This window comes from Nelusetta ayraudi, unplaced genomic scaffold, assembly GCF_046127955.1.
Source record: "Nelusetta ayraudi isolate G7.1 ecotype Tasmania unplaced genomic scaffold, CSIRO-AGI_Nayr_v1 ptg000018l, whole genome shotgun sequence".
Lineage (NCBI taxonomy): Eukaryota > Metazoa > Chordata > Actinopteri > Tetraodontiformes > Monacanthidae > Nelusetta > Nelusetta ayraudi.
The window spans coordinates 821,408-840,902 of NW_027466068.1; the positions used below are offsets into that span (position 1 = coordinate 821,408).

Consider the following 19,495-nt stretch of genomic DNA (forward strand, 5'->3'; position numbering starts at 1 on the left):
AGGCAGTTCCTTCAGCTGACCACTCTCTGGTCACTCCAGGTCACTGTTCATGAGACTCAATGAGTTACAGTCTTTGCTCACAAGGTTCTGAAGACCCCCAGGGCACTGGTCATGATCAGCAAATATACACCAAAGCACTACATATAGTAACATTCACTACATTTATACATTCAACTCAATATAATAATTCCAACATATAAATGTAGTGTTACCAATATAATAGCACAATATGCAATCATGCAAGTTGTTAAATGTCTGATTCCAACAGCGCCCAGATTGGAAACAGAACCGACCCCCCCCCCCCCCCCATCCTGTTCCTGCCTGACTTACTTTAGGGGGGTTAAACCTGATCCAGGGCCTTTCCTTCATCAACATATCTCAAACGCAACTTGTAAATAAGCAAGAATTTGCTGGACCAAAATCAGTCTCACTCGTGCAATGCGTTAGAACCTGTTTTAGTTCAACTTTTGTGGCTCCAGCAGGATGTGTTAGGATGGTGGGTCGGGTAGAGAAGTGAATTGTTTTTTAGTTCACTATTGTTGACAAGGTGCTGTCCGGATTAGTGGTCGTTTCTTATTGCTCGTCACCCATAGGCAGAATTTATTGCTGCTGGTTTTACTGCAGCTTATCAAGTTGCGATAATAAAAGACGCAATAGACCCGGAACAACAGTGGCACCTGCTGGTGATACTTTGATACAATGACTCCTTTAAGAAAAAAGATCTTTTTCTGTCCCCAATAATGATCTTTAATTGATTCAACCCAAACAGTAACGAACAGATGTCTTCAAACACTCAGAAACAAATTGTCTCTGGTTTGTTGGAGGTACTGAGATATTTTTATTCATTGATATATATGTATATATATATATATATATATATATATATATATATATATATATATATATATATATATATATATATTCCAACAAAAAAAAATATAAATTTTCATTTAAAAAAAACAAAAACAAAACAAAAACTTTAGACTTCCACGAGCCGGACCTGGAGGTCTAAGGTCACTTCAGACTTCACCAGCAGGTTTGTCTTCACCTGCAGAGAAACAGCAGAGATCACGAGGGACAGAAGCATCAGTGAGAGAGGCAGTCCTGCACACTGTGTGTGTGTGTGTGTGTGTGTGTGTGTGTGTGTGTGTGTGTGTGTGTGTGTGTGTGTGTGTGTGTGTGTGTGTGAGTGTGTACGTACACTCTGGCTTGATGGCTGCTGGGGGAGGTGGAGGAGGAGGTGGGGGAGGTGGAGGCGTGGCACAGGTGTAGGACACCTCCAGGTACCTGGTCTGCTCCTTACAGGGGTACTCGCCAAACACCCACTCAGTGACCGGGACGTCACATGACCTCCTGTTGGCACAGCTGCAGACGGACGGACAGACAGCAGTGAGACTGACACAGTGTGCTGAATGTTGACGACACACACTACACAACAGCACTCATTACCAAACACCTTGCATGTCAAGTTTCAGTTCCCTGAGGAATGAATCTGCTTCTGTAGATTATATATATATATGTTCTATATATATACATATATATAGAATATATATATATGTATATATATATATATATATACACATATATATATATACATATATATAATATCTCTCCCTCTCTCTCTCTCTCTATATATATATATATATGTATATATATATATACATATATATATATATATATATATATATATATATATATATATATATATACATATATATACGTATATATATTTATATATATATGTATATATATATATATATATATACATATATATGTATTATATGTATGTATATATATATATATATATATATATATATGTATATATATATATATGATACATGCATATGTATGTATGTATGCATGCATCAAAGCTGTTCAAGACAATTGATTCTTGCAGCTTGACTGGTTGCTGCCAGGCATGTCAGTAACGCTGCCTCTGATTGGCCCAGCAGAGATGTTCCCTTACAGGTCCTCCACCACCATCTCGGCCCAGGGGAAGGAGCAGACGTCCTCGGGTCCGCCGTCAGGGTGGCGCTTGCCCTCGCCGCACCTCGTCCCCACGCCCACCTTGTACAGGATGTGCTCCAGCTTTATTTTAGCGCCCACGTCTGGTGGAGAGAGGAGGCATCAGACAGAAGGAGGCGGAGGAGGTGGAGGAGGAGGAGGAGGAGGAGAAGGAGGAGGAGGAGGAGGCCCGGGTCGTGGTTGGTGATGGAGAAGGTTTTACCCACCACATGACATCACCGCTGTGTCGTTGTGGCAGGCGTAGATCACCTCCGCCTCTGCCAGATCAAACACAGGTCAGACTGTTAATGCCTCTCCTCAAACAAGCATACATTTCATTTTTTTTTATACAGAGTTAAACTACACCTGTTTGTACGTAGAGGGACCAAAATGGAAAACAAGAAATCCATTTTAAATGTGTAAAACATCCAGAAAGGCCTCTTGTCAAGGCACTAAACTAATTCAAACAAATATTAGAAATGGAAAGAAATCAGGAAACGTAATAAGCGAGCGATTCCTTCCTCGATGTTCACGTGTGACGCAAACACATGATTATTTAGCAGATGATGATAAAACTCACCAGCGGTGTGAGACAAACTCCAGGCCGCAGCCAGAACTGAAACACAAGTCACACAAGTCACACAAGTCATCAACACACAGGGCGACAATCACAGACACTTTGGTTTAAGTCCAGCCATAGAAAAAAGATTTGTCAAAGTGAAACCTTCAGGAGTTTCTGTGCAACAGATTGCAGGTAAAGAAGGAAGAAAGAAAGAAAGAAAGAAAGAAGAATACTTTCAAAACTGTCTAATTGCAAAATAACTGAGTCAGCTTTGTGGATTGTAGGGAAATAAAAAAATAAAAGTGACTTCCATGTCCGGCTCTGGCCCTCCAATCCACCACTTCAGACGGAGGCTTCGCACATCCAAAGGAGAGAAGAAGGAGAGAGAGAGAGAAGAAGGAGAGGGAGAGAGGGAGCGTTCCTCACCAGCAAAGGCCACCATCCTCAGTGGGACCATGTCGGCAGCTCGTCCACCCGTCCACCGTCTGACAGCGCAGCACTGCGTCCCGCCGTATTTATGTGCGGGGGCCAGCGGCAGACATGCAGACGCCTGTCGCAGCGGGCGCAGGCATGCAGGCCCTCCTGGCAGCGCCGCCGTACAGCCTGTGAAACAGCGGCGAGCCGCACAACAACACGCTCCATAAATCCACACGTGTCCAGGCCTTTTGATGCTCCACAGGCAGCTGCATGCGCCTCGCTCTGCTCCGCAGCACCTCATTAAGGAGCACGGAGCTTGAAAGGGAAACATCTGGAGCAGCGGCGGCGGAGGAGGAGGAGGAGGAGCCGCAGGAGTCGCTCAGAGTCGCCCAGTGGCTGTTACTGAGCTGGCAACCTTCAGCCAGGCGCCACGGCATCAGGGCTTTTAACTGTTTTAACTGAAGACACGTGTGTCATAGTACAACATGAACATGAACATGTTGACGCCTCTGAAGGAATCAGCCGTTGAACTGAAACACACTTTAAAATAAATACACAGAACATAAACTGGGATGAATCGCTAGATGTTTGCCAGATGGTTTGACCGATTAACTAACTGAGAAACAGTTTTTTTTTTCTCACACTCCTCATCATGCAAGTAACTGCAAAACCTTATAATAAAAAAAAAAATAGATTTTCATCTTCAGGGACGAAGAAAGCTGTGGTTGTGACCTGGAGGGGGACCAACCTCTGGGAAGTGTCCCGACATGTGGGGAGCTGTTTTACCAGGAAGGTCCAGGTGGCCCCTCAGGCTCATAAATACCTCAGAGCCGCCCTGCAGGCCAAGGGACGTGGACGTGAGTCCAGCACTTTCATCATTAGGCTCACTTCTGGTCGAAGCTTTTTTTTCCTCATCTCCCTGGACGTTGGAGGTGCCGCTCCACAAACCCTGAAGCTGCTGAGTGTCCTCACAAGGTTCCGTCCTGCAGCGAGAGAACACGAGCCTCCCGCTCAGAGACGCCCAGGCTTTGTTTCTCTTTCTGCCCTGAAGAAAATGAGACGGAAACATGAAGGTGTTTGTGGAAGCAGCAACATTCAGCGGCCTCTGGTGTTTTGAGGAACGTCGACGAGATGTTGAGAGCTGCAAGCGACGTCGTGGGGATTAAACGTCTCCTTCATGATGTTTTCATCACATGGTGCCTGCAGATCTGCTGATGAGCTTGGGCTAAACCTCCCACAAACGCCTGGGAGGGCAACACCTCCACTAGAGGGCGATGGTGTCCCGCGAGATCCTCACATTTCCTGCCAGTGGGACCTCCCTCAAGCAGAAGCTCTGAAGCTGCAGCTGTGCAGATGTGCAGATGTACTGAGAAAACATCTTCAAAGGTTACCAACTCCGGAGGGGAAGAGCAACACCAGGTTTCCAACACCAGAGGGCGCCAGAGTAGCGCTGTGGGCTTCGCTGAAGACTTTCACACCAAAGATAGAAATAAATGGAGCGAAAACAACTTGGACAAATGGGGGGTGTCAGTTGGAAGGACTTCTTCCTGTGGGCGGGAAAAACAGCCGGTTCAATTCCTCAAGCTTGAAAAGACAAAATGAAGGTTTTTTTGATAAAGGAAACACTTTTCCAACCTTCTGCTGCCAAGTTTCTGGTGAATCTGTGTGAACCGCAGCCCCAGGTTTCCTGTTGTTGTCACCTGACCTCTGACCTCTGGCTGCTCACTGGATGTATTGTCTGTCCTGTCTACAGACCCTGGTCAACAGCCGGGGCCCAGTCATGGACCAGCTCTCTCCAGGCCCAGGGCACCGAGCCGCCGCCGTGTGATTGGCCAATTTGGATATTTGCGTGAACGTGTGAGTCGGTTTGTGGGTCTCGTGTGTTGGTGATTGAGGATCTCGAGGGTTCTGGTGAGCATCCAACAGAGCCAGTTTTCTCTGAATGTCCGGCTGTCTTCACAGAGCTCAGCCTGGGCTGATTACACCATCAACCTACTTGCACACACTTGAAACTGGGCTTCGTTCTCCGTTTCTGTTCCGTCTGCCTGACACTGGTTCTCCTCTGGGGAAGAAACCCAGACCGCTGCAGACGGGACAAAGAAGAACCGCTGCTGCAGCTTCTCACACCATTAATTCTTCCGAGTCACCGTGATGAGACGGTGCCGGTCCAGCGGGGTCGGGACAAGCGGGGGGGCCTTCCCTCTGCTGTGTTTGCTCTGAGTGTTGTTTGTATGTTAATCAGGAAGATGGAGGCGAGGCTCCGCCCCGTGGAACAGGCCCGGACCAGCCGGGGAATGTGGGCAATGTGCGGTTCCTGGCTGCAGGGTCAGGGATGTGAAGCAGCGTGCCGAGACAAACCAACGCTGTGGGAGGAGCTTCCCTCTGGGCCAGCACCCGGACCAGGACCAGGACCAGAACCACAACCAGGACCAGCCCATAGAGATTCAGCTTTGTGGTGATCCCAACCTCGACCCCCGAGGTGGTTCAAACACACACTGTTGGTGTCTTCACTCACAGAAGGAGAGACAGAGAGCAGGAAAGCTTCGAGAGCCTCAGGGGCTGAAAAATAATAAAACACAACATAAACTTGGAAATGCGGAAATCCTGCTGGTCTGTGTGTGTGTTTCTAGAGGTTGTCGTGGTTAGTTTTTTTTTTTGTAATGTCGCGCTGAAGGCGGGTTGCAGGTGTGTCACCCGGTGGAATTTAGGCTGAGGTTGTTGAGTCCTTATTAGGAAAGCGAGCGGCAGAGCGAGCTGCCCTGACAGGAAGAGGCAGCAGAGCCACGTAGAGGACGCGCTGAACTTCGAGCGAGCGTGCTGTCGTCTCTCAGAGCCGTCAGAAAACAAGACGACAGCGCCGACTCTCAGGAGCATCTCCAGGTGAAGAGGAGCAGGACGGCACAGCGGAGAGTTTCAAACCATTTACAAGACTCGAACTGGCAACCCTGACTATCCTGAGCCGGTTCTGAAGAATCAGAATCATTCACGTCGTACCGAGACAATCTTGGTTTTAGCAGCACAACATGTGGAAGTGTGACAGCAAGGCACAAAAGACTGGAAACGCAACACAACATTGTGAAGACGGTGTGTGCGACAACCCAGCAGAAAATTAGAGAGAGACGACATAATAAACATGTTGTCTGTGCGCCACCTTTGGCCTCACATGTCAGCTGTCATTAGCATTCTTCACCGGGGCCCTTCCAGCCCGGGGCCACGACGCAGCCCAGTGCATGAGAGAGAGAGAGAGGGGGGGGGGGGGGGGCGTTTTGTAATCTTTGCTGCAGTAAAAAGCTTTCGACCACAACAAATAATATTTCAAAAATCAGCAGCAGCAGAATTTCAGTCAGAAAACTGTTTAAATTCTGCTCCGACCTTCGTGAACTGAAGCAGGACTTTCTTCCACCCTGAAATTTGAGTTTAGCGGGAACTCCTCCCTCTTTTTCCTTGAACCTCCCGCCTCCATCCTTCAGCTGAGTGTTGTGTAAAACCGTCACTCACAGTTGCTTCCTCCGCAGCGGCAACAGGTGTGTCGTTTGCTGGAATTTCTGCTGCCTTTACATCCATACAAGGACAGGTGAGAGGATGGGGGCGGAGTCACACCTGGGCAGGGCTGCCCCTCGCCGCCGGCCATAAAACTCCTGCCAAAAAAAACCTCCTGAGTTTTAGATTGGCTGAGTCATACATGTCATGTCATCACATGACTTTAATACTTTATGGATCCTCAATGGGGAAAAAGCTGGGGAAAGTTATGTAATTATGGCGGAAGTACAGAATTCAAACAAAAGTCGTTTTGAGCCTTGGGGGTAAAGTTTGTTTTCTGAATCAAATGAAGAGGACGAATAAACAGACGAGAAATAGAAACAATGAGAAACATTTAAGAAAGTTGTGATGGAAGGTTTGTTTGTTGAGGAGCCGCCTGGTTTTGTGCCTGCGAGGCACAAATGCAGAGAGGTCCATGAAATGACGGAACAAGCCAAAGGTGCAGAAGCCACGAAGCAGGAAATGAAACACTGCATCCTCGAGACGAACTGACACAAGTCAGTGAAAACACATGGGAATGTGTATGTACATATATAATTATTGTCTTTCAACAACTCAACCTTTGTGTGTTTTTCTCTGATACTAAACCACTGGGAGTTCATATCATCAAACGGACACGCTGGCCTGCTTCAGAAGGTTCTCCTGACGTCTTCTGGTGGAACATTCGGAGGCCCGAGTGCAGCAGTCGAGGTTCCTGTCAGCAGTGGATGAAACCACACACTTTCAGTTCCACAGTGTCTGAAAAACAGAGAACCCAGAGCAGCAGCTTCTGCCTGCGACTGCTGGGGCTGTAGCCAGAAAAGCGGGAGGGTTTCAAAAATTATCTTCCTCTGCTGTTTCTGCATAGTGTCCTTTTAGCGTTGCTCCTCTGGCCATGTGTCCTTGATGCTGATTTAGTGGGTTCAGCGAAACGAAACCGCAAGCATTCACCCCACACTTTCACCCTTTTACCTTTTGTTCTCACAGGCTTGACAAGAAACCAGAATGACGAGAACCAAATATTTCTTCAAACTTGTTTTTCTAAATTCAACCAGCGTGTTGGTCAGGTGGTTTCTTATGCTTTGACTGTGGCAAAATGTCGCTCTTCCTTTTTTTTTTTTTCTAATGACAAGCCACAGACAGACATGTGAAAATATCAAAATACACTCAGAGGAAAACTACAGCAAGTGTGTTCAGTGACAGGAACTCAAGTTTTACATGCAATTGCATGATAAAATAGAAAATAAAATGCTTCCATGTTCAATGCAAACTGGAGCAAAAAAAATAAATAAATCCTATTCGTTTTTTAGGTCAGTTGGTGGAGCTCATTGTTTGCTTTTTTTGATATTTTAACTATGTTTTGTATGCATGGTGTGGAGGTGAAGCCGGAGAGGCCAGACTGAGACAGTCTGTCCAGAGGAGGGACTGAGGTTGGAAGTGGCAGGAGCTGCAGGCAGGAGATTTCTGGAAGTGGAGATGAAGTCAGTTGGTGGGAGAGAAGAGGATCAGAGGATTGGATGGCAGCAGCTGATTGGCTGAAGGTAAACAGCTGATAGGAGAAGAAGCGACTAGTAGCCTCTGCTAGCTGCTAGCTTCTGTTAGCTGCTAGCCGCTGCTGCTTCTATTTTTTTTATTTTAAAAAAATCCAATCAATTTGAAGTATTTAAAATTCAAGAGTTGTTTTTAATTTCTTGTTTGAGACAAATGTGTTGATGGTTGAGAGTTGTTGAAAACAGTTCCGGCTTTTGGGATGTCGGTGCTCACAAGTCTAAACTGTAACATGCACGATCATCTCTTTGAAATTCTGAACAGCGAATCAGGTCTCAGATTCAGACTTGAACCGGTCACTCAATACAGAGATGGAAAAAAGTTTTTGGACACTCCGATCAAAATGTCACGTTGCATCAGAAGCACACATAGACATGGAAATTATTGTGTTGTTTATTCTGAATAAAACTAAATAAATAAAACTAATTTTTCGCAGTTCATGTATCTTTGTATGCTTGCATGTATTGTGAGGATGCTCCTTGCAACACACCTTCCAGCTGGACAGTGCAGCATGAGGCTAAATTCTGGCGACTGCACTGAAATAAACTGCACTTGGAGCAGCACAAATGTATGATGTGTCCATTGAACAAGTCACCAGACCCCAAAAAGTTTGTGAAAGAGCAGATTCAATTTAATTCTCTTACAATTCAGAGAGCCATGGTTATGTTTGTAACTTGTTGTATTTACCTGTCAACTACAGCAAGCACAGATTTCTTCACATTCTGGGAGTTGAGCTGAAACTCTTGGCTTGTTTTATGATGAGAAGTTCAGAGGAGAAACAGACCTTTTTCTGTCTTAGTTCCTGTTATAGACTAATGTAAAAAATAAGAACTTCCTTCCCTAATTTGGGTTAAACCTTCATAGTGCAGCACCGGCCTGTTGAGCCCTTCAACAGGATGCAGTAATTACACGTTGTGTCACAACGGGCAACACAGAGGTTTGGGGTTGCTGAACAGGAATTGTTTGTTCTGCCTGGACTTGTTCAAAAGTGACTGAGGCAACTGGGGCGACTGGAGAGTTCAGCTGGTCGGGTAGTTACTCCAAACACCAACGCCACTCCCAACAAACTGTAAGTGAGCAGCAACACACCGGACTAATAGGCCCAACATAAATGACCCCATAGAAAAAGTGAAGATTGTTTCCCATGAAGGAATTTCCCCCATCAACCGCTTGAATACAATCAGCAGCATCCTGACATCCTGCTAACAGTTGATGTTGCATCGATTCTTGAGTCTCTACAAACCAATGTTTGTAGAGACTCATTCATGTTTCAGACATGGACGATGACTCCTCTCGTTGTTGACAATGGCTACATCATGTGCAAGGTTGCTTTTGCTCGATGAGACACCCTGGTACTGGGACCAGCTGCAGTGCAGCGCAATCGCTAGAGACAGAAAACATTGTCAAATGAAACTATACTGGATAGATAACAGTTTTAATGTGTGTGCGTGCAGGGTGTATATAATATAATATAATATAATAGATAGATAGATAGATAGATAGATAGATAGATAGATAGATAGATAGATAGATAGATAGATAGATGTACTTTATTATTAAACTATACAGTAGTTACATAACACTCAGATCAATCTATGTACAATATCACATACATTTCAATGATACTGTCCTCTACTGCAGGACTTTGGTCTCTGCAGTAACTCGGCAGTGAATGAAGAAGGCATTTGTAATTGATCCTACTGTTCATCAAATGTTCACACTCCCTTGTCACTGTTGTTGTGTTTTCTCCATCGTGCATTGTGTTTCCCTCTTCCACCTGACGCAAATGGCACTGAGTCACAGTAAGTAATATAATTGGTGGAGCTCCTGTAAACCTTGACGGTGACTCACTGCAACCCATCAATGACCACTGGCTGCGGAACGTCAATAGAGGTGGGGTTAAAATCAGATTGGGATTGCGCCATCAGCTGGCCGACTAAATGAACTGAAAGAGAGAGAGAGGGAGGGAGGGAGAGAGAGAGATTGGAAAGGATTCACTGAGCCGCAGAAAATTCTGCTCTCACAAAAAAAAAATAACAACAACAACAACAAAAAGAAAACATTATTATAACATAAAAACACACGACCCTGATATGGCGAGGCCGCCCTCCTGAGGCGGACCCCGACACTGCACTCCTGCGCAGTCTCAGCAGTCAGAGCTCCTCGGCAGTGGCTGCAAGCACAGGGAGGAAGAGAAGTGACTCCTTCTTTGACGGACCCTGGCTCGCGCCAATGAGGAGGCGAGCCGTGCGAACCTCCCGCAGACCGCTCACCTGAGCCAATGACAGGCCGCTCTGAGACAACTTTACCTTTTATGGACAACGCCAGAAGTCCCACGAGCGCAGATAAAACCGGCGTGTTCGTGCTGACGATGTTGCATTGACTGAACAACCGGGGGCTGAGGAACACCCGAAGACTTGACGCACAGACACACCTGAGACTCACCTGCACAGGTAGGAGCGACACAAACCACTTTGGAGTGTCTGTTAGTCAGAATTATTTCGAAAGATTTATAAATTATTACTAGTTGTCAGTCCGAAGGCGTGGTAGTGTATTAATTACCCTTTCAAAGTTAGTGTACAGTAACTCTGATCTTGCCAGTTTTTTGTGGATGTCTGGCGACACCGCACATGTGATGAAAAACATTATTGATGGCGAGTGTATCTGCACTTGAGTCGGCAACACTTTTAGAAACGAGTCGGGCGTCTCGTGTGCTACTTCCTGCTGGAGCTTCTTCAAACGCAAACTTCCTCCATTTGAATTAAACTTGTTGAGTGATGAAGCAACGCCAGCTTGCTGGTCCCCTGTGTCTGCGAAGCCCTAGAACAGGATGCAGTAATCTCATGTTGCATCATGTCGAGCAATGGGGTGTTTTGAGGTTGCCCAACAGGAACGGTTTGTTCTGCCTTGTTTGAAACTTCCTGAAACAACTGGGGCTTAACGTTAGCTGGTTGGATGACGTTGAAAAAGGCTGAGAGCCGCTCCCAACCAACCGAGTGCACAGTTGGCCAGAAACCAAATCTAATAAATACGACAGGAAAAGTGAGCAGAACTTGAGAGCATTTTTTTTCTTTCATCTGTTTGGTTGATAATTAACCCCACTGAGATTAATAAACTTTTACAAAAGGGGAAAAAAAGGAAACCAACAGCAATCAGTTAAAACAAAAAACGAAAGGTAGCTTTTATTTGATGTCGGCCTGACAAACCAAATCCTCTAATGTTTCAGACATGGAGGATGATGTTGCTGCCCTCGTTGTTGACAACGGCTCCGGCATGTGCAAGGCCGGCTTTGCCGGAGACGACGCCCCTCGTGCAGTCTTCCCATCCATCGTGGGTCGCCCCAGGCATCAGGTACTGGGACCAGCTGCAGTGCAGCAGAGAAAACATGGTAAAATGAAACATCACAGTGCATGTATAACAGTTTTTAATGTGTGTGCGTGTGTGCAGGGTGTGATGGTTGGGATGGGACAGAAAGACAGCTATGTTGGAGACGAGGCCCAGAGCAAGAGAGGCATCCTGACCCTGAAGTACCCCATCGAGCACGGCATCGTCACCAACTGGGATGACATGGAGAAGGTGGGGACGTCTGCATGTCTGAGCCTAAGATCAATAAAGAGTTCTTTGTGGAAGGAATAGATGAACAAGTGATGATTGTAAATGAGTGGCAGAAGGGGCCGGAACCTGAGTGGCCAATTGGTTGCCTTAAAAAAAAATTGAGGTTACTCTCATGACTTTGCCTCCCATCTAGTGGTTGGATTGAGGTATGACACAATTGGCTGGTTTGGAGACATATGACCTCAGGTTCATGTGACTTGATGGTTTCACTGGGAAACAAAATGTATACTTCCCAGCCTTGTGTTAAAGGCTAATGCCCCCCACCCACCCATCCTGAAAGACGCAGAATTTGTCCTCCACTGTTTGACTCCTCATCCCCTGAGGGAGCAGAGAGCAGCTGTAGTGGGTACGATTTTTATCGTGTTTGGTTTAACTTGGCTGAGGATCGAACCCAAACATGGCTACGCCTGCAAGTTTGTGAGAGGATTTCTTTTGTTTCTTATTGAAAGTCATTGATGAAATGACGAATACCTGCACTCAAACAATAGCTGCCAAGGATGTCAATGGCACATTCATCTCTTGGAAAGATTTTTTCCTCCAACAAATGGCTTATATTATTATGTTGCAGATCTGGCATCACACCTTCTACAACGAGCTGCGTGTTGCTCCTGAGGAACATCCAGTCCTGCTGACCGAGGCCCCACTCAACCCCAAAGCCAACAGGGAGAAGATGACGCAGGTACGATGGTTCAGATCTTCATGGTCCTGGATCCCGTCCTCGGCGGTCTTCTCACCTACTAATGCCGTTTGTCCTTGTGGAGCAGATCATGTTTGAGACCTTCAACTGCCCTGCCATGTATGTGGCCATCCAGGCTGTCCTGTCTCTGTACGCCTCCGGGCGTACCACCGGTGAGAACTCCTGGGTCTCTTTAAAGCAACATTCTTGAAATCATGGCCTTGGTAACTGATGACATCATGCTTGTCTGGTTCCTGTCCTGCAGGTATTGTGATGGACTCTGGTGATGGTGTCAGTCACACTGTGCCCATCTACGAGGGCTACGCTCTCCCTCACGCCATCCTCCGTCTGGACCTGGCTGGCAGAGATCTGACCGACTACCTGATGAAGATCCTCACAGAGAGAGGCTACAGCTTCACCACCACCGGTACGATGCCAACATTGACTCTGGTCATCAGACGCTGAGCGCTTGTCAGACTCGTAACTCAAACAATTCTTCTGTCCTTCAGCCGAGCGTGAGATCGTGCGTGACATCAAGGAGAAGCTGTGCTACGTGGCGCTGGACTTTGAGCAGGAAATGCAGACGGCAGCTTCCTCTTCCTCCCTGGAGAAGAGCTATGAGCTTCCTGATGGACAGGTCATCACCATTGGCAACGAGAGGTTCCGCTGCCCTGAGGCACTCTTCCAGCCCTCGTTCCTCGGTTGGTTTCCAGCAGCAAGACCCATAGAATATTCAGCTTTGAAACGCTTCCCAGCTAAATGAATTCCAACTGCTGGACAAACTCACTTTTTCTGAAATTGATTCATAATGGAGAACTCCTCCTCCTACCTGCTTCAAGTGTCCAAGTTAATTCTTTAAGGTTGCTGACATGCATATCTTCAAGTTTTGTCCTGAAATGAATGTGAATCTAAACCTGCTGTTCAGGAATGGAGTCTGCCGGCATCCATGAGACGACCTACAACAGCATCATGAAGTGCGACGTGGACATCCGTAAAGACCTGTACGCCAACACTGTGCTGTCCGGTGGTACCACCATGTACCCCGGTATTGCTGACCGCATGCAGAAGGAGATCACCGCCCTGGCCCCACCTACCATGAAAATCAAGGTCTGCTTTTCTGATTCATCTTAAAGGTTTGGCCATGTCGATATTTATTGGATTTAAAACCCTTTTTCTTTCTCTTTTTTTTTTTTTTTTTTTTTTTTTTTTTTGGTAATTCTCATATTCAGATCATCGCCCCCCCTGAGAGGAAGTACTCTGTCTGGATCGGAGGCTCCATCCTGGCGTCCCTGTCCACCTTCCAGCAGATGTGGATCAGCAAGCAGGAGTACGACGAGTCTGGCCCCGCCATCGTCCACCGCAAGTGCTTCTAGACTGCCAGCCCACGACCCCCCCCCCCCACCCCCTCCACTTCCACGAAAAGAAGCTGAAGGCCACATTCAGCTGAATCATCATCAATCAGAATCTGTCAAGCGACTGTTACTGCTGTCGTATCAATGCGTCCGGGTTTTGTTCACCACACCCCAACTTGTTGTGCCATTTCCCTACCTCTGGTGTCCTGCATAACTATATGCCTGCCTGCAGTATTCAGCCTTCCTCGTTTTGTTTTTTGTTTTTTTATTTGTTGTTGTGACTAGTAGCAAAAGCCCCGATTGCACTCTAAAAATAATTAAGGACCAAACTGAAAAACTGGTTACTTCAGCAGCAATTTTTAATATGCAACAGTAAGACGAGATAAAAATGAATATAATTGAAGGATGTTATTATATACTGCATATTAACATTCTCTCATGAAATGTAATAAAAAGAATTGTCTTTACTGTGAGAAGTGATAATCTGACTCATGACTTGATAGAGATTTCCAGATGACATGACACTAAAAGCCAAACCTGGATTTTTTATTTTTATTTTTTTTAATTAAAATGAGGAAGTTGAGAAAATTGGAGAAATATGTTGCTACATAAACAGAAATTGCAGTTGATTATGCTAAAAGTGACAACATGGACAGCAGATGGCAGCAGTTGCCTTAAAACTCAGGATTATTTCTGAGTTTGGCTTTAAGCTCTAGACTGGAAAGTCACTCTGTATTCAAGTAATATTTTGAAATTAAGATGTCCAGTATTTTATGATCATGAAGTGCCATGTATGTTAAGAATGATGCACTTTATTTCAAATAGAGTTCTCGTTCAGTTAACCAGGGGTGTCCAAACTACAGCCCCGCAGGTCAACTGTAGTCCTTGGTCATTTTGCCAGCCTTTCTAATTATAATGGACGTTTTTCTATCTTTTTATTTATCTGTGTAAATATTGCATTGCGTTCCCTCTTCCACCTCAAAGCTCCCAGTCATCCATCGGTGACTTGATTGATGGAACTCCTTTCTTTTAAACCTGGGCGGTGACTTGCTGCGTCCCAACAAGTACCTTTGGCTGTGGAACGTCAATCAGTGTAGGGTTTGAATCAGAATGAAATGCCACCCTCTGCTGGCCGACTAAATAAAACATGTCGAGAGAGAGAGGTGCAGCGTTTCGCCAGGAACTTTGCTTCCGCAAGGGCTGGGCTGGACGTTGCGCTTGTGATTCATGAACATTGTTTTTGGATGCATTGCATACATGACATGACTTTCACACTTTTTGATGCAACTTGTCTCTTCAAAATAAGAATTTTAGAAAAGCCCGCGCACTAAAATAAATAAATGTAAAACGTTCAGTTGGACTCGAGCGCTTAAGTCCACAGCTCGAACGCTGTGACATTGCGCAACAGGACATTCTGCTCGCACCATGTGACGAAAAAAACCAACAATGACTACCATAAAATATAACCACCGCGCCCTGACATGAGGAGAGCGCCCTCCTGAGGCCATTCCCGTCACTGCACCCCCGTGCAGTCACAGCAGTCAGAAGCTCCTCGCTTCGTCGGCTGCCACTGCGGAATCCCCGAACACTTCCTGTGTTTGCGCGCGGGGTGGAGGTGGAAAGGGAGGGGGTCGACAGGTTACGCAGGGTGACTCCTTCTTTGACGGACCCTGGCTCGCGCCAATGAGGAGGCGAGCCGTGCGAACCTACCGGAGATCGCTCACCTGAGCCAATGACAGGCCGCTCTGAGAGAACTTTACCTTTTATGGACAACGCCAGAAGTTCCACGAGCGCTGATAAAATCGGCGTGTTGGCGCTGGTCCTGTTGCATTGACGAAACAACTGGGCCTGAGCAATACCCGAAGACTTGACGCACAGACACACCTGAGACTCACCTGCACAGGTAGGAGCGACACAAACCACTCTGCAGTGTCTTACGTTGCTTGATTCAATTGTTACAAAGTACCACGGGTGTTTTTATTTCAGTAGTGATTTGTCAAGACTTTTTTTTGCCATTTAAAAAGGGAGGTTTGAGTATTGATTTCCGCTTTGTGGATTAGTGTGAGGTCTGCACTCTTGTTTTGGTGGTTTTCATGGGTGTTTGGTGAAACGACAGTTGTGATTTCCTCTGGGCTCGAGCGCTTGTCTGTCTGATATCTAACCGCAGGGACGGGCGTGTCGCGTGACGGCCACCCGTCACAAGACGCCGCTGCAAAAAAAAAAAAAAACCGCTCGTCTCCGCCAGCTGAAGCCACGCCTTAAAGGACGCCGAGCAGTCCTGAAATTCGAGTCGTTCTGTATAGAATGGGAAGTTAAAAGCTCAACTAAGATGTGTTCCTCTTCTCTAAGAGATCACGCGACTGCGGGTGGGAGTGTGAGTGGGAGAAATAAAAGTCACGTTCTGGATCTTTAACTGAAAACGGCTTTTTAACTTGCTGCCGAACAGTAAAGTATTCATTGCGAGCGAATCTGCATTTGAGGTGAGAACCGTTTCAGAAAGGAGGCAGGTGGGTTGTTTTTTGTATATGCTACTTCCTGCTGGAGCTTCATCAAATGGAAACTTCCTCCATTTGAATGAAACTTGAGTGATGGAGCAATGCCAGCTCGCTGTCTCCTTTGTCTGCGAAGCTCTTAAACAGGATGCAGTAATCTCCTGTTGCATCATGACTAGCAATAGGCTGGTTTGAGGTTGCCCAACAGGAAAAGTTTGTTCTGCCTTTACTCGTCTGAAATTTCCTGAAACAACTGGGGCTGTTGGGTGACGTTGAAAAAGGCTGAGAGCCGCTCCCAACCAACCGAGTGCACAGTTGGCCACTGGAGGCAGAAACCAAACTTTAAAAAAACAAAACAACCTGAGATGAGAAGTGAGGAAAATTTCAAGCCTTTTTTGACCTTTAGTTAACCCATTTGGATTAATAAACTCTTTTACAAAGGTGTCCTTGGCCAAAAAAACAGCAAAGATTTAAAGAAAATCAAAAACCTAAAGATATCCGTTAGTTCATGTTGGACTGACAAAGCAAATTGTGTTCTTTAATGTTTCAGACATGGAGGATGATGTTGCTGCCCTCGTTGTTGACAACGGCTCCGGCATGTGCAAGGCCGGCTTTGCCGGAGACGACGCCCCTCGTGCAGTCTTCCCATCCATCGTGGGTCGCCCCAGGCATCAGGTACTGGGACCAGCTGCAGTGCAGCAGAGAAAACATGGTAAAATGAAACATCACAGTGCATGTATAACAATTTTTAATGTGTGTGCGTGTGTGCAGGGTGTAATGGTTGGGATGGGACAGAAAGACAGCTATGTTGGAGATGAGGCCCAGAGCAAGAGAGGCATCCTGACCCTGAAATACCCCATTGAGCACGGCATCGTCACCAACTGGGACGACATGGAGAAGGTGAGGACGTCTGCACGTTTGAGCCTAAGATCAAAGACTCGGTCGCTGTGTTGTCTTACTAGAAAAGCCAAAGATTTAGCCATGTTGCAGGACTTGCAAATGCTGCACGGCGAATGAATGAATGATGGTATGTTGGTGGTAGGCGGGGTCAAAGCTATTTAAAACCTGTCAGTTGGCTGCGTTAAAGTCATTTTTCAAAGAGGAAACTGGTTGAATGAGTCGGCTTTGTCTGATAGATTTCAAACTGTGAATGAAGCTTTGCCCCTCAGCGAGTGGTTGAATTGAGGTTGCTTCGCTTCCCCTTCACGCAGATCTGGCATCACACCTTCTACAACGAGCTGCGTGTTGCTCCTGAGGAACATCCAGTCCTGCTGACCGAGGCCCCACTCAACCCCAAAGCCAACAGGGAGAAGATGACGCAGGTACGATGGTTCAGATCTTCATGGTCCTGGATCCCGTCCTCAGCGGTCTTCTCACCCACTAATGCCGTTTGTCCTTGTGGAGCAGATCATGTTTGAGACCTTCAACTGCCCTGCCATGTATGTGGCCATCCAGGCTGTCCTGTCTCTGTACGCCTCCGGGCGTACCACCGGTGAGAACTCCTGGGTCTCTTTAAAGCAACGTTCTTGAAATCATGGCCTTGGTAACTGATGACATCATGCTTGTCTGGTTCCTGTCCTGCAGGTATTGTGATGGACTCTGGTGATGGTGTCAGTCACACTGTGCCCATCTACGAGGGCTACGCTCTCCCTCACGCCATCCTCCGTCTGGACCTGGCTGGCAGAGATCTGACCGACTACCTGATGAAGATCCTCACAGAGAGAGGCTACAGCTTCACCACCACCGGTACGATGCCAACGTTGACTCTGGTCATCAGATGCTGAGCACTTGTCAGACTCGTAACTCGAACAATTCTTCTGTCCTTCAGCCGAGCGTGAGATCGTGCGTGACATCAAGGAGAAGCTGTGCTACGTGGCGCTGGACTTTGAGCAGGAAATGCAGACGGCAGCTTCCTCTTCCTCCCTGGAGAAGAGCTATGAGCTTCCTGATGGACAGGTCATCACCATTGGCAACGAGAGGTTCCGCTGCCCTGAGGCGCTCTTCCAGCCCGCATTCCTCGGTTGGTTTCCAGAAATAAGAGCCACAGAATATTCAGCTTTGAAACGCTTCCCAGCTAAATGAATTCCAACTGCTGGACAAACTCACTTTTTCTGAAATTGTTTGGTAATTGAGAACCAAGCATCCTGCCTGCTTCAAGTGTCTGAGTTTGTTCTTTGGTTGCTGACAGGCGCATCTTTAACTGTTGTCCCTGTCCTTAAATGAATGTGAATCTAAACCTGCTGTTCAGGAATGGAGTCTGCCGGCATCCATGAGACGACCTACAACAGCATCATGAAGTGCGACGTGGACATCCGTAAAGACCTGTACGCCAACACTGTGCTGTCTGGTGGTACCACCATGTACCCCGGCATTGCTGACCGCATGCAGAAGGAGATCACTGCCCTGGCCCCAGCCACCATGAAAATCAAGGTCTGTGATTTCTTTTGGAGCCTGACCTGATCTTAGTTCTGAAAACTTGGAAAAGTTTTCCAAAAAATTTCAAAACGTGCTTTGCTGTTTTAAACTATACGTTTTCACTTGGACCTTTTTTCTCTAGATCATCGCCCCCCCTGAGAGGAAGTACTCTGTCTGGATCGGAGGCTCCATTCTGGCGTCCCTGTCCACCTTCCAGCAGATGTGGATCAGCAAGCAGGAGTACGACGAGTCTGGCCCCGCCATCGTCCACCGCAAGTGCTTCTAGACTGCCAGCCCACGGCCCCTTGCCAGTGTCAAACGTTCACGATCCTGTTCAACTGTCCAGTTCAACTGTCCAGCGCTCTAGAAATTTTTACAGTTTTCCTTGTTCTAAAAAAAGACTTAACGAAGCCATATGAAAGATGCCCAGTCCTGCCATAGAGTTTGTCAAGCTGGCAGGACTGAGTCTCCAACAGGTTCACACTGAAGTATTTCTAGAACACTTGTCCCACCTCTCTGATCCAGGCAACGTGCATCAGTATTTCACCCTTTTCAGTCTGGTGTGTGTTGCTGTCCTGTATCGATCTTTTCCACAAGTTCATCAATAAAAGGCCAACAGTTGTTTCCAAGCCTTGTGTTCTCATTTGTGTGTGTTGGATTGAAGGTGATAGTTTTTGGTCTCACATGGGGAACTTTGTTAATGTATTTTCTTTGCATTTAGACTGTTTTTATGTCTTGAGTGGAACTTTAAAATTACTTTGGCTGAAGCCAACCAAAACTCAACATTCTGTGCTACAGCTTGGGTTGCAGAAGCGCTGGGATGTTCAGGTGCGGGTGGCAGGGCACAGCTATTAGCTAAACAAGCTAATCTGCTCGGGGTTTACAGGAGAAGCAG

The 19,495-nt window shown here is 46.6% G+C and overlaps 3 protein-coding genes across 3 annotated transcripts; 2 read left to right on the forward strand and 1 right to left on the reverse strand.

The window, feature by feature from the left end:
- Window positions 1–723: 723 nt before the first annotated feature.
- On the reverse strand, window positions 724–3,109 carry LOC142887758 (L-rhamnose-binding lectin ELEL-1-like). Its single transcript, XM_076025608.1, has 6 exons — window positions 2,993–3,109; window positions 2,585–2,620; window positions 2,232–2,282; window positions 1,967–2,108; window positions 1,202–1,365; window positions 724–1,048 (listed from the first exon to the last, which is right to left on the reverse strand). Exons 1-6 carry the CDS (start codon window positions 3,021–3,023, stop codon window positions 1,020–1,022), a joined length of 453 nt encoding a protein of 150 aa, XP_075881723.1. The 5' UTR covers window positions 3,024–3,109; the 3' UTR covers window positions 724–1,019.
- A 7,237-nt stretch (window positions 3,110–10,346) lies between these two features.
- On the forward strand, window positions 10,347–14,151 carry LOC142887750 (actin, cytoplasmic). The gene is made up of 9 exons (XM_076025601.1): window positions 10,347–10,503; window positions 11,277–11,401; window positions 11,498–11,626; window positions 12,234–12,344; window positions 12,430–12,514; window positions 12,607–12,768; window positions 12,851–13,042; window positions 13,267–13,448; window positions 13,571–14,151. Exons 2-9 carry the CDS (start codon window positions 11,279–11,281, stop codon window positions 13,712–13,714), a joined length of 1,128 nt encoding a protein of 375 aa, XP_075881716.1. The 5' UTR covers window positions 10,347–10,503; window positions 11,277–11,278; the 3' UTR covers window positions 13,715–14,151.
- A 1,297-nt stretch (window positions 14,152–15,448) lies between these two features.
- LOC142887751 (actin, cytoplasmic 1-like) lies at window positions 15,449–19,229 on the forward strand. The gene is made up of 9 exons (XM_076025602.1): window positions 15,449–15,596; window positions 16,736–16,860; window positions 16,957–17,085; window positions 17,397–17,507; window positions 17,593–17,677; window positions 17,770–17,931; window positions 18,014–18,205; window positions 18,434–18,615; window positions 18,743–19,229. Exons 2-9 carry the CDS (start codon window positions 16,738–16,740, stop codon window positions 18,884–18,886), a joined length of 1,128 nt encoding a protein of 375 aa, XP_075881717.1. The 5' UTR covers window positions 15,449–15,596; window positions 16,736–16,737; the 3' UTR covers window positions 18,887–19,229.
- The last annotated feature ends 266 nt before the right edge of the window (window positions 19,230–19,495 follow it).